Source organism: Amphiura filiformis, chromosome 16, assembly GCF_039555335.1.
Source record: "Amphiura filiformis chromosome 16, Afil_fr2py, whole genome shotgun sequence".
In the NCBI taxonomy this organism is placed as follows: Eukaryota; Metazoa; Echinodermata; class Ophiuroidea; order Amphilepidida; family Amphiuridae; genus Amphiura; species Amphiura filiformis.
Genome location: NC_092643.1, coordinates 23833251 through 23846265, shown reverse-complemented (window position 1 = coordinate 23846265; position 13015 = coordinate 23833251). Strand labels below are relative to the sequence as shown.

General features: G+C 36.2%; 1 protein-coding gene across 4 annotated transcripts in view; it reads left to right on the top strand.

The window, feature by feature from the left end:
• Positions 1 to 13015, top strand: part of LOC140135750 (copine-8-like) — a 34444-nt gene that overhangs the window by 2557 nt on the left and 18872 nt on the right. Inside the window, exons 1-4 of one of the 4 annotated variants that reach the window (XM_072157360.1) lie at positions 2191 to 2356; positions 2618 to 2749; positions 10664 to 10704; positions 12618 to 12664. In XM_072157360.1, coding sequence (XP_072013461.1) covers positions 2274 to 2356; positions 2618 to 2749; positions 10664 to 10704; positions 12618 to 12664 — 303 coding nt within the window. In that variant the 5' untranslated portion in view covers positions 2191 to 2273. Of the gene's footprint in view, positions 1 to 2190; positions 2357 to 2617; positions 2750 to 4686; positions 4728 to 10663; positions 10705 to 12617; positions 12665 to 13015 lie in introns of those variants that run through there. The other 3 variants (XM_072157362.1, XM_072157364.1, XM_072157363.1) reach the window with 3 other exon arrangements.

Here is a 13015-nt window from a genome sequence, read left to right as displayed (position 1 = left end):
ATTTTAATCCCACTGTACTATACTCACACAACAAAGTTGAGATAATTTGATCTCATCTTTTTGGGTGGGTTCAACATTTCCTGAGTTGGTAAAACCTGCAATCTTGAATCATGGGTGTAATTATTTAGTGCAAAAGTGGTCAAATATTGCTCTGCAAAATTTCTTAATTTTCATGATTCAGATGTATCATATTGAACAGCATTTAAGTGTCTAGAGAGGGTCTACAACATCTCTGAGGTAAAACTGACATGACAAATACTAGGTATATATTTCTTGATGCTTGAACAACTTTGGGATTTCTTTTACAGTGCATCCCTATGTACCGCTGCAAAACTTCAGGTCTGTAGATGTCATTATGTTTATATGACAAAGACTGAAATCTTGCTTGCAGGACATCATTGAAGATTGAGCTGAGTTCTGCAGTACTTGCTAGTTGCTGTTAACTAAAGAACTCATACTTAAATTGGAGCACAGATCCTGGTTCCATGATCTATGATTGGAGGTTGTTCAACACTAAGCCGAGTACAAGATTTGCCTGCAGGGATTATGATTTAGTTAATTACTAAAATGTTTACAAGTCTGGAATGGGACATGCTGCGTCAACAAGCCACTCGATCTCACTCTGCTACATAAAACCATCGCAGGTCAGGTTGCCATAACTGGGTTAAAAATCCTTTGCGTTTAGCTTCGAGGCACGTTGCAGAGTATCTACTCAAAGTCAAAGTCAGTGTCGGCCAAGAACAGCACTTGTTTACATTTTGAGATCGTACACAGTGTAAACATGGAAGTGGGTTCTGATTGGCTGATTGAATCGTCTGACAATCATAACAAACCGATAATCTGATTGGCTGATTACACATCAAGCTAAAATTGTGCGTAGAGCTAGTATTTGCCGTTAGTAGTAAGACTGAGATTTTTTCTTGTGTTGAATTTTATACACTCATATGCAAAAATCAATGTAGGTTCCTGTAGTAGCGCATGATCATGATCAAGAGAACACCAAGCCGTGCGTATAAGGCTCATCAAGAGGGCGCTGTCGTCCATCAGACCAAGACTCGGAGAGTGCTGAACATTCTTTCTGAAAGCCAGTGTAGACAAGACATGATTTGTCTTCTGAGTCAAATTGGGTGTAGCAGTACAGTAGCACAAGCAGAAGTACACAAAATTTGTGTTTTTTGACCTTTTGACATATTCTACTGTCGTGATTAACTCTAGGTCTTTCAATTCTTGCAAGTGTGCTTGACTCTGCTTCAGAGGCCATGAAAAGACTCAAAAGATAACCTCTGCCCAGTAATCGCTAGCTAAATTGTCTGAAACTGCATACATGGAGTTTTCAAATCATAATCATCAAATGGCCCGATAGATAAATAGCAGACTATCAATATCATTGAAGAGTGAAGACTGAGTTCCACAGGCTAATCATTATGTGCATGGTCAAAAAAATGGTCATCATGGTCATGAGATAATTTGTTCATACATTTATGTTTATTTTATGTTGTAACTTGTTTCTTTTTTGATCCTCCAGCCGAAACATGCTGAGTAACAATCGACCATGACCATGAGTAAATGTAATGTACAATGTAGTTAAAGTTAGTTGCACTCAACTATCAGCCAAAAGTTTATAGTTTTAAAACTTGTGTCTTCTGTACTGATACTGATCTTCTGATAATGATAGTCGGTGATACTGATAGTGAGCCAATTCTTGATGGTGCCAGATGATTTGATTATTTTTTTACTATCAAAATTTTTGTTTAACAAAAGTGTATATGTCGTGTGAAGGATATCCTGTTTTACCTGGGATATGAGGCATGTGACTTGTCTCATATCCCTGGTTTATAGGATATTGCACAGCCATGACAATCATCTAGTACAAATGCAGATGTGATAACAAGAGACGTCACTTGTTGATTGCACTGGTGTAAATATTGATAGCCATCCGGTGAAGTTTCAATGTCCAAAGTTTTCTGTTTATAATGACAATGACTAGTATACCATGCTTGGATTTGTAATCACACCTCATTGTGGAACAGTTTTACCTGAGATCTACATGTAGAAACTAAATCTGGGACAGATGAAATGGCTCCTTGTCAAATGCCATGGTAGACATGTTTGACACATAGACCAGAACATTTGATTATTCTAATCTCAGCAGCTGAGAATGTTACATAAGTCAGTTGTACATTGATTCCATGTTTGCATGTGCTACATGAAACTTTGAATGAACGTTATCACAGTGAATCTTTGACCAAAGTTTATTTGCTCTACAATACATCATGACGTTGTGTTGTTGCATTGATAATACCACAGATTATGAAAACATAGGGGAACCCTACTCTGTGGATTCTTCATTGGTCAGGTTAGTTTTTACTCAATGATTTTTATGTTATGGCAACTTAACTATTCATCATACCGCATGTTATGAAACTTTGGACAATAGAGGAGATTAATTATGGCAGAGGTTATAGTATCTTTTGAGTCTTTTCAAGGCCACTGGGAAAGCAAGAGTACAAGGCCTGTGGATGTGGATTGTGGCAATTATAGGTGTCGCAATGACACAGCTACCAAATTAGCACCTTTCGCTAAACTTTACCCTTGTTTTTCTTCAATCTTCATGCAGAAATTTGACCAACGAATCCGCTGTGTCCGCTGTCAATATGAGTCAAGGATTTGGTGGAATGGACCCTGGTGGTGGGATGGACCCAGGGCAGGCAATCCCTGCAACAAAAGTAGAACTCACCATATCGGCCAGGTAAGTGATAATCTACCTCATAGTCATAGGCCTATACTTTTTAAAAATCCCATTTGTCATTATAAAAATGTCACATACACACTACACACAGCGGCTCACTTTCAGACCATCTTTTCGACAGATGCTGCTTCCTTTTTCAACTCCATTATGTAAAAGGATGATCTATTATTAACTTTACTAATTTGTTACTTCCTTTACTCATAGCATTGGTCAGGTGTTTTCAACAACCCTCACATGGTAAAAAGATGCAAGTTAACACGTGTGAAAGCAATAGAGGAAGATACTTTATTTTTGCCAAAGTACATGTATGTGCCATACGCCGTTATAGTTAACCAACCCATATCAAAAGACAGTAACATTCTCTTAGTTTCTTTATAAATTACAACCTTTTTCCATATGATTCAAATGGGAAAGGCAAAAGGAAGTAAATCCTAGTGATGTAAATAAAAAATGCACTGGAGAAAATATAGATCTTACCTTCCCAGAATCCTTTGCAACATGATATATCACCTCATTTCATCAAATGAAAAGTATTACATTGTACATGTTCCACTTGTTTTCATGTTGATATACTCTTTACTACTGGTTAAAGATGGGTCGATAGTCATTAGATAAACATAATTTGCAAGCTCTTCATATGCTTTGTTAAGTGAGGTACCTTTTGTCTCTATCAACCAGAGCTCTGCTATTGACCCATATTGAACTGGATATCAAGTCAGTACAGAAGGAAACAGCAAACAGGGGACAAGGGAAATCTAGGGGGAGGCGGGGGATCTTAAATGTTTGCCCAAAATAGTCAAATTTTCAGTCATTATTTGTTTTGACCAAGGAGCATGAAGTCCAAGTTGGAGAAGGGGCAAATTCCCCTATTCTCTTGTAGTGCTGCCACTTGATGTTCTGAACGTGAGCCACTAATACATGTCAGCTTTATTTATTATTTACAGCTTCCAACTTTGTAGAAACCACATTTTGTTAAAAACTAGCTCTTATATCTACATCCATATTAAAAGGATGCACTTGTCGGCTGCTACATGTGGTTCTTTTTACATAATAGCTAGGAATAAATACCAGACTCATATCAAGTGGAGGCCACTAAAGTCATCCCCAAGTCACATGGTTGAACAAAATGTAATCTGCATTCCTAAATTATGCGACATGGGGATGATTTGAAATGACCTCCACTTGAGATGAATCTGGTATTTATTCCTAGGTTTTATGAAAAAAGAGACACATGTAGCAGCTGAAAAGTGCATCCTTTTTATGTACATTTTACACTTTCACAAAGATCATGAGAGATTGAGTGAAAGTAATTTTGGGAGTGGATCTGTGGGACAAATTGTGCGCTTTTTTGAGACAACACCAAATTGGACCATTCATCTTCAAGTGTAATGATATAGGGTTCATTTTACCATTTTCCACCCTGATGTGACAGTGACATTAGTGCGAATTTCTTTGGGTGCAGCTACCAATCACTAGTGTGTACAAAGTGCTGGCGTACACATGCACATGCTTAAAGGCGCCCGTGAAACAGCTGCCTCAACGCTTTGATGTGTCATCACATCAGGGTGAAAAATGCTGTGGTTGCGTGCTGGGGTGGGGTGTGTACATATGGTGCAGTCCACAAATTAAGAATTCAAAGGGCAGCTGATCCAAGGCAATTTAAAAAGGGCACCTAGGAAATAACATGTTTTTCAATAGCCTGAAATTTAGGGCATCACAACAATGCCATAGGGAGCCCACATCAAATTACCTTGGTGCCTTAGCTTTAAACCGAGGGGAGGTGTGGTTGAATAAAATCTCTGAAAGTGAAACACAAAACAGAAATCATGCCTACTGCTTTCACACAGCAAAATTCTGCTGTAAAATGTCATAATCATACCATGTATGATCCCAGTCATAGCTCTTGTCTATATCCTCAACTATTTTGCTTTATTCAGGGAACTCCTAAACAAAGATGTCTTGTCACAGTCAGACCCTGGTAAGATAAGATGTGTTATATATTTGAAGCGTTCAGAGGCAAAATGCGATACAACCAATGGCTGCCTTTGTGTTAACTCCATGAGAACTACTTGTCTATTGGTCAAAAAGAAGTTTTCATTATCAATTGGACCAATCAGCAACATTGTTAGAACAATTTCACCACTTAAAAAAATTGGGGTGAATTATTTGCAAAGCTCCAATCTGATTAGTGATTAAAATGAAGATATCATGTAATTGACCAATCAGAGGCAATGTAAGATCGGCAGGTAGTGCTCAGGGGGTTAATATTGCAATTTTTTTTTAATTAGTTGTGCGCTTACATGTAGTTCTTTGTAATGGATGTTCTCAGAGATGATATCTTACACTTCCCACAATGCATTTCTTAACTTCCCTGTATTCAGTGCTGTATGGGTTGATAGTGACAAAAATATCTCAAACATGCATGCTTATCTATAGGCTGTTTAGCCTGACATGAGCATTTTGTTTGAGCATGGTCCCATCAGGGCCAAAGTGTCTCTCCATTACTGGGCGACATTTTTTAAAAACAAACAAACAATAATTTGTCACTATTGACCCATGTTGCACTGAATAGATCGGTATAAGGAAGAAATGCATTGTGGGAAGTGTAAAGATATTTCTCTGAGATATTCTATAATTTTTAGGAAATTACTGTTCATCTTTCAATTTAGGATATATTTTATTATGAAAATCTTTGTATTGAATTATCAATATTAGTAAACAACAAGACAAGGTAGCAATAATGTATATCGCTTTTTGCCTCTGAACATAAGTGGACGTTTTGTGCAGGATTATTTTTCACAGCAACCATTGAATTTAATAGAAATTTCAAAAAGTGTGAAAATAAGATTGCACAAAAGTGTCTACTTTTTATTATGAAGTATAAGTCATGAAGATACAAGAAGGTTATATTGATAATTGAGCAAAGTCAATACATTTGTGTAAATCAATAATAATTTACAAAATATGCCATAATATTGTTGTGCTTTTAGTATTTGCAACTCATCAAGGCAAATTTTGGTGTTAAATGTGGTGCACTAAATTCACTTTCATGATGCACTCTCACTGCACCACATGCACAAGTTGTGTCTGTTCAAAGTATCCACATTTTGTGTAACTTGGTAAGACAGTTAGACTTGTGCTGTCAATGCCTTTCTGAAAAATGCAGAAGTGTACTTCTAGAAGTTGTACCAAACAGTGGCGCCAGGAATTTTTTTTGGGTGGGGGGCAAAGTGAATTTCAGGGGGGGCAAAATCAACAAATTTTGCTTAAAATTGCCGCATAAAAAAAAATTGTACTTTCGTAATTTTTGGTTTTTACTGGAGGGCAACAGGGGGGGCAAGGGTTCTGTCTGGGGAGCATTTACCCCCCATGCCCCCCCGTGGCACCGCCACTGGTACCAAATTGTTCCCTGATAGCATAGTATTTAATATGGGAAGAACTTTGCTGGAACCGTGGGAGTTCAATAAAACATTGGACAGTTCTTGTCTAAACCGTCAGATCATTTCCTTTGGGGAGCTTTCTGTTTCAGTAATTAGATTCATACGTATCATTTTGGAAACCAGATATTGGCATTGAGATGATGTCGCAAAATATATCACTTCCAATATCGGATCATCAATATCATCCAGCACTTATATAAACACAACAAATATATATTACTGCACACAAATGTATTGCGTATTAGTGTAACCTTCTTGGATTTTGAATGATTTTCTGTAAACAAGCCATATTTATGATGAAATACAGACAAGCATATAAAAGTGAATGGTGTGAACCTAAAATAACCGCAACAATGAGTTGCTAGATTCAATTCATTTTCCTGATTTCAAACATTTTTGCCAAAGACGCACTCTAAATGTATTTGAGACAATTTAAAAAAGTACCCCCTTAACGCATGCTTACCTGTATAATGTAGTTTAAATATGTTAAATCACCCCACAATGTACTCTGGTACACACACAATGACACCCCTACCTACATGTTCCTACCCTCTACAGTCTACTCACCACACAATTATTGGGCAACCCCCCATAAAAACATAGTATGCCTCAAAGCTTGTGAAAATTTTAAAAGCTGCTCAGACCTTTCAAAACTCACATTCTTATACACATTTATATCAAGTATTTTCTTCAAGTTAAAGTGTAAAATCACTTTACCAACAAATGCCTAGATCCATATTATTACTGATATTTTTGGGTAGTTTGTTAAATAAAAAGATTGGAAAAAAAAATTAAATTCGCCAAGTTCTCGGAGACAAATGCGCACAGCAAAAACAAACAAGAGCTATATAGAAAGTCATGCGAGACATGACACACAAGCCGACCTGTTGATGGGTCAAGTTTGAGCAATTTAGAAATTTGACCTTTGACCCCTAAACTTTGACCTTTGGGGTCATAAATATTTTAACATGTTTAGAATGTCGTAAGAATAATTCCTGTTGAATTTGAGCTCGATTGGACCAATTTCGAAATTTGACCTTTGACCCCTATAACTTGACCCTTGGGTCACGGATGGGGTCAACTGCTCTTGCATTGTGCTTAGGATGTCATAAGAAAGATTCCTGGTGAATTTCAGCTTAATCGTAACTTATACATGGATTTTGATTTTTTTAAATTTTTGATTGACCTTTTGACCCCCTTAATGACCTTTGACCTGAAAAAAAAAACCTTATGTACACCGACAAAATGCATTGTTCCAATTTTAATTTAAAAATTCTAGCATGTTTAGTTCTCAATAAAAATTCTTGGAAGTTATTCAGCTAAAACAGGAAGTGACCCTTAATGACCTTTGACCCCAAAATAAAAATACCATGCATACATCAGGAACACTGATTCATGTATGATGGTTATATTATTCTGGTCTGTTTATCTTTTGAGATAAAAATTTTTTGAACATTTTTGATAATTTTGGTTTTTGACCGAAGTAACCCTTAATGACCTTTGACCCCAAAACTGTAGGCATCCTAAAGACCCGTCTAGTAGCAATGCATGTGTGCTAATGGCGACACTCTGCTATGTAATTTGTAAAGACAGTGATTTTTGAATATTATTTACAAGTTTTTCAGACTGTAACGGAAATGACCCTTAATGACCTTTGACCCTTATCAATGAACACCCTATAGGCTATACACCGACCATAGACAAGTCATGTGACCAAACCGTGTCATCATCGCATGTTGTTTGTAGGAGAAGATACATTTTGAAGAAAAATCACATTGTTGACCTCTTTATCTAGGTCAAAGGTCACACGTAGTTCAAAGTCATATGACATGTGCGGGCAATGCCAACGGTCCTTCTGACAACGTTTAGTTAAAATACGTCAACCCGTGACTGAGTTATACGTACGAATGTGGTCGACAGAAGGAAGAAAGAAAGAAGAACGCCAAGAAGACAGTACAAGCCGACGTTCGTCGTCGGCTTGTAACAAGAACTACATATATTTTTTGGCCTAACCAAAGCTCACTACCACTTGCACCTGCTGAACACTTGTCCATGTAAATTTATCCCAGTAATACACACATAAATGTATTGTGAATTGATAACATTCAACATGCAGATCAGGAATTTCTAAGCAAATTAACCATGCATGAAAGAAAGAGAAAGTTGCTGCATGTTTGCTTCCAGAAGAATTTGTAGTTTTATCAGTTACAATGGTAAAAAAAATAGAATGAACTATAAACCTAATGACCTTGACACATTCACCATATTATCAATTAACAATGAAAAGGAGTTTGAATTCACTTTTAGGGAATTCCCCTTTGGTGCACCTAATTCTTCACTGAGTCAATCAATACACCATGTAAAATGCATATGGCCATGCGTTTTAACCTGGGTACACCAATAGGGTGGAGCAGTACTTTTGTGCGAGATTTTATGTGCTAATTCTTAGTATTTTTGAGTCAAGGGTGTCACCTACCTAGACAAATTACCTATCAATTTAAAGCTTTCGATGAGACCTTTGTTTTGATACCATAACAATTTATGTAGCATATTCCATTCTAAAGTTATTTTGATTTAGTGAAAACATGACAGGGTGGAGCCGAGGATTGATATGGAGGATTGATATGTAAATTTAACTAAAAATGTCAAAAAAATGAGGGTAAATTGATATCTTTGCTTCTTTTATTGGTTTTATGTTGTAAAGACTAAAGAACAATCATTTAGAAACTAAAAAAGGTAACTCTGTCTTTAAATTTAGTGAATTTCTAGTGCAAATCACTTGATTACAGAAAATGCCTTAAATTGTACTGTTTGTGTGTAAATCCCTATTCGGAATGCTTCAAATGTGTGTTTCAAATATGTTCGCACACAGCGAAACCTGTAGCAGGTATCACAATAAAAGTATACAGTTCTTGAGCCCAGGAACTCAAATATGATGTCCTTTTCAGCATAGGGTGTAATATGTAAAAAATATATATCACTGAAGATCAAACATTTTTATGGAAAATGTTGCTATTCAAAGTCCACTACCTCCCTAACCAATCTTCTTATTGGGAAACTAATATCATTTTTGGATTCCCTGTTTAATTTCCTGTCAGGAAATGTATACTTTTCTTGTACTGATGGGTTTAGTTAACAAACAATTATATTTGTATCAAAAAGCGTGCATTTTCAAAGAGGAAAAAAATTGGAAATTTTGGGTACCGAAAAATCTACCAACTCAAAACACATGGCCATATTTTGAACGCCGTATTTCCAAAAATTGGCCAAATATTAAAATTTGACTTTTACACTATTAGAACTAACTGATAAGCTATGTTTGAATTGGCTATTAAACACAATATTTTTTTTAATCCTAAAAAAAATGGTGCTCAAATCTTGCCATAGTAACAACAATATGTAGTTATGAATTTGCCTCATGGTTGCTATTTAAGATATATATTGCATGAACTAACAAATAAACCCAATTTGGAATCAATTTGTATTAAAAAAAAAAATTAACATTAACAAGTTAATTAACATAAAAATGATCCTTTTCTTTTCAATATGGATCTTCTTCTTACAAGCCCTTGTTTGAGTTGTCATCTTAAAGGCAGACCCGAAAAATCATTGGCTTTTTTTTTCCAAACCAACTCAAAATAAATTTTGAGCTGAAAGGGCAAACATCAGATTGGAAAATTCTGCCTTTTTATCAAATTATACAGCAGTTAGGCAAACAATTTTGCACACAATATCTCTGAAAATTAAATTATCTTTGAACCTTAGACCCAGGTTAATACACTGCTGGGCATCCTGTTGTATCATTAGTAGTAACATGCCATGCATTGTAGGCATTGCGGAATGTTGTACGTCAGCCCCTGCAATAATTATCATCATCCATACGTGATTAATGAATGTTTTCATCTTTGATCGTTAATGATCCTGTTGTAATTGAACTTGAAGTGACCAGATTTCATAATTGCAATCATGATATGCTTGTTGGTAATTGTTGCGGTGATTTTGAACATAAAAGTTCTAACATGATATAAATCCCAAATTTAATCTATAGGCTTCGACATTCAGAATATTTTGTAGGGACTGCCTTTCGAGGAGAGCGAGAGTAATCGCTCTCTACTGCTATCTGATATAGGAAAGTGATTTTTAGCTATCCTTAGTTGACCATATGCTCTAAACAGCTCTCCTTGAAGACTCCAGAAGAGTTATTTAATGCTCCCCTGCAAATTCCAAAAGACAGTCCCTGGACTTTTGTTTGTTAAAATTGTCTGCTTGCCCATTGTAGGTAAAATTAATTGCATCAGACAATTTAAAACACATCTATGGAAAGCTTGAAACCATGCAAGAACATGTTCACGTAATATCACGTAATATTGTCATTGTCATTCACTATATTCTGGTCTGTATTTGATCATAATGGTTATATTATACATTAAGATGTGTGATTTTTTCATTATATTTATCATGCTTATATTTACAGAAATCTTCTGGATATGGATGTTTTTAGCAAGTCTGATCCGAGTAAGCACTAAATGAATCCTGTAGTACAAAAATTGGAATTCACTCAGCAAAGCAAGCACTGTGTTTTAATGTTCTTACAATCCAGCATATTTTTACAGGGTTTCCAGCCACTCAGGGAAATTAGGGAAAATAAAAATCCGCTTTTGCAAACAGAGAAAACTGAGGGAATTTGAGAAAACAGCCAAAATCACAGAAAACTAATGGAGTGGCCCAAGCTGAGAGCAATTGTTTTTGGCATACATGAGTCTTGCATACAACGTATGACTCCAAACTGTACTGCAACCATTCAGCTACATGTATAAGTTCACATTTCAAACAGCGTTTGTAAAGAATTCCTCCTTTGTTTAATCATTGTTTGATACAGTCCACACCCTGATACAACTTTGGTAAGGTAGACATATTTCTAAATTGAATTTCAGAAACTAAATCAGGGAAAACTTTTGTTTTGTGAAATGCTGGGAACCCTTTTTATACAGCAAACCATACATCCCAGTGATTCTGCATGTTGAAAGTTGGATTCATTAGAATTAATAGTAGATATAACCAGACATTCACAATAGATCAGAAAAAAAAACACTGATCAGTGATCATGTACGATCATCAAAACAGATCCAATTTCTGGTGACTTGAGCGCATCCTTGACCATGCAATGAACACCACATTCAATATACTGTACAAAGTAGGAGCCAATGCCTTGCGGGGCAATCTGAAAATCTGTAATATCTCGGACGGACGATGGTGGATTGGATTTTAAAGTGTTCAATATCTACAGTTCGGGCGGATCTGGAATATGTTAGGTTGGGGGTATTAAGAGGTAAACAAAGTGTTTTGAGGGGGCAGAAACTGTACCTTCACCATAGACACCTGTATGAACTTTCAGTGCTTGGGGACTCAAAGGGGTTGGGTCTTAATTGAGGGGGCTGAATCCGGCTGAAGCCCCCTCTGCTGGCTATACCACTGTTCTGCAATCAACTGGTACAATATCAATGTTTCTGCCTTTTTCTTTTGCTGATAAAAGCTATAGCTCCATAGTGAAAGTATTGTAAAACCAAGGCCCTAAGACTTCCAGCTTGTGAAATCCTGTACTTTGCCGCAAATCTTTCTCCACACAATTTGATTTAGTCTGTGCATTTTGACCATTTCATGCTGCCAAATTTCTTCAATGATATGGTTTTACTACTTACTTTCAGCCATTTGCTCATTAAAAATGAAATGGCAGCCTTGAATATAGATCTAACTTGCTCTCTTGAATATAGATCTAACTTGCTCTCAGTTATAATGTAAACATAGTACATGCATGTGTCAAGGCTCTGTGCAAACATAGACAGTATCTTCTACGGTCTGTGGTGCAAATCCCAGTAAGATACCCATTTGTCATGCAAGTCCCCATAAACCATTTCCTTTGTAATTCCTTTGTGTGCAAATATATAAAAACACAACATATTGAATGTTTTAAAATGTTTTCATGGGTGTTTAGAAGAAAGTTTGGAATTATCAAGTCATACCTTGATATACATGCATGCATGGATTTGTCACATGGTGACAATTTGTTCCCCTAACAATTTTGGACCATGTAGATATTGACAGCTTATCCCCTTTCTGAGATTGGTTCCCATAAAATATAAAATAAAATACAAAATATCACAGAAAGCTTGATATTAAATTATGTTCAAATGCTTTATGTTTGATGTTCAAATGCTTTATGTTTGAAGCTACAGCCAAAACAGCCTGGACTTGAGCAAATTTTGGAGGCAGTGATTTTCTATTCAAAACTAACATTTGTAATAATTTTGCCCATAAATTGACAACCTTTATTACAAAAATGTACAAGAATGCAACTGCATGTAGCTTGAGCACTATTGTATTTTTAGATTGATACCATGTAACATTTGTTAATTTTCCTTCTATTCTAGTGTGTGTTGTATTCACCCATAGATTGGGGACAAATGAATATGTTGAGGTAAGTCACATCCATGGATGAAAGAGATAACAGACCAACTCCAAACAGTCAAAATCAAAGCATCACCCGTTAAGGGGTGATTGTTACATGAAATGTGGCACGTACAGCGTATTTTTACAGTCTTTCGCATAAACTTGAAGACATGCAAAGTTCTATCGCGTATATGTGAAGGTTTGCAATGCTGGTGTGATTGTTAGACATGGCACGATGGAACAATTGGCCCTCATGAATATGCAAGAATTCATAGCATACAAAACACAGGGACTTTGACTGGTTGCAAATGGTATGTAGTAGTCTGTGGTCACATCACTGTGAAAACAGACACACAGCCCTATTATTTCTAGGCTCTTT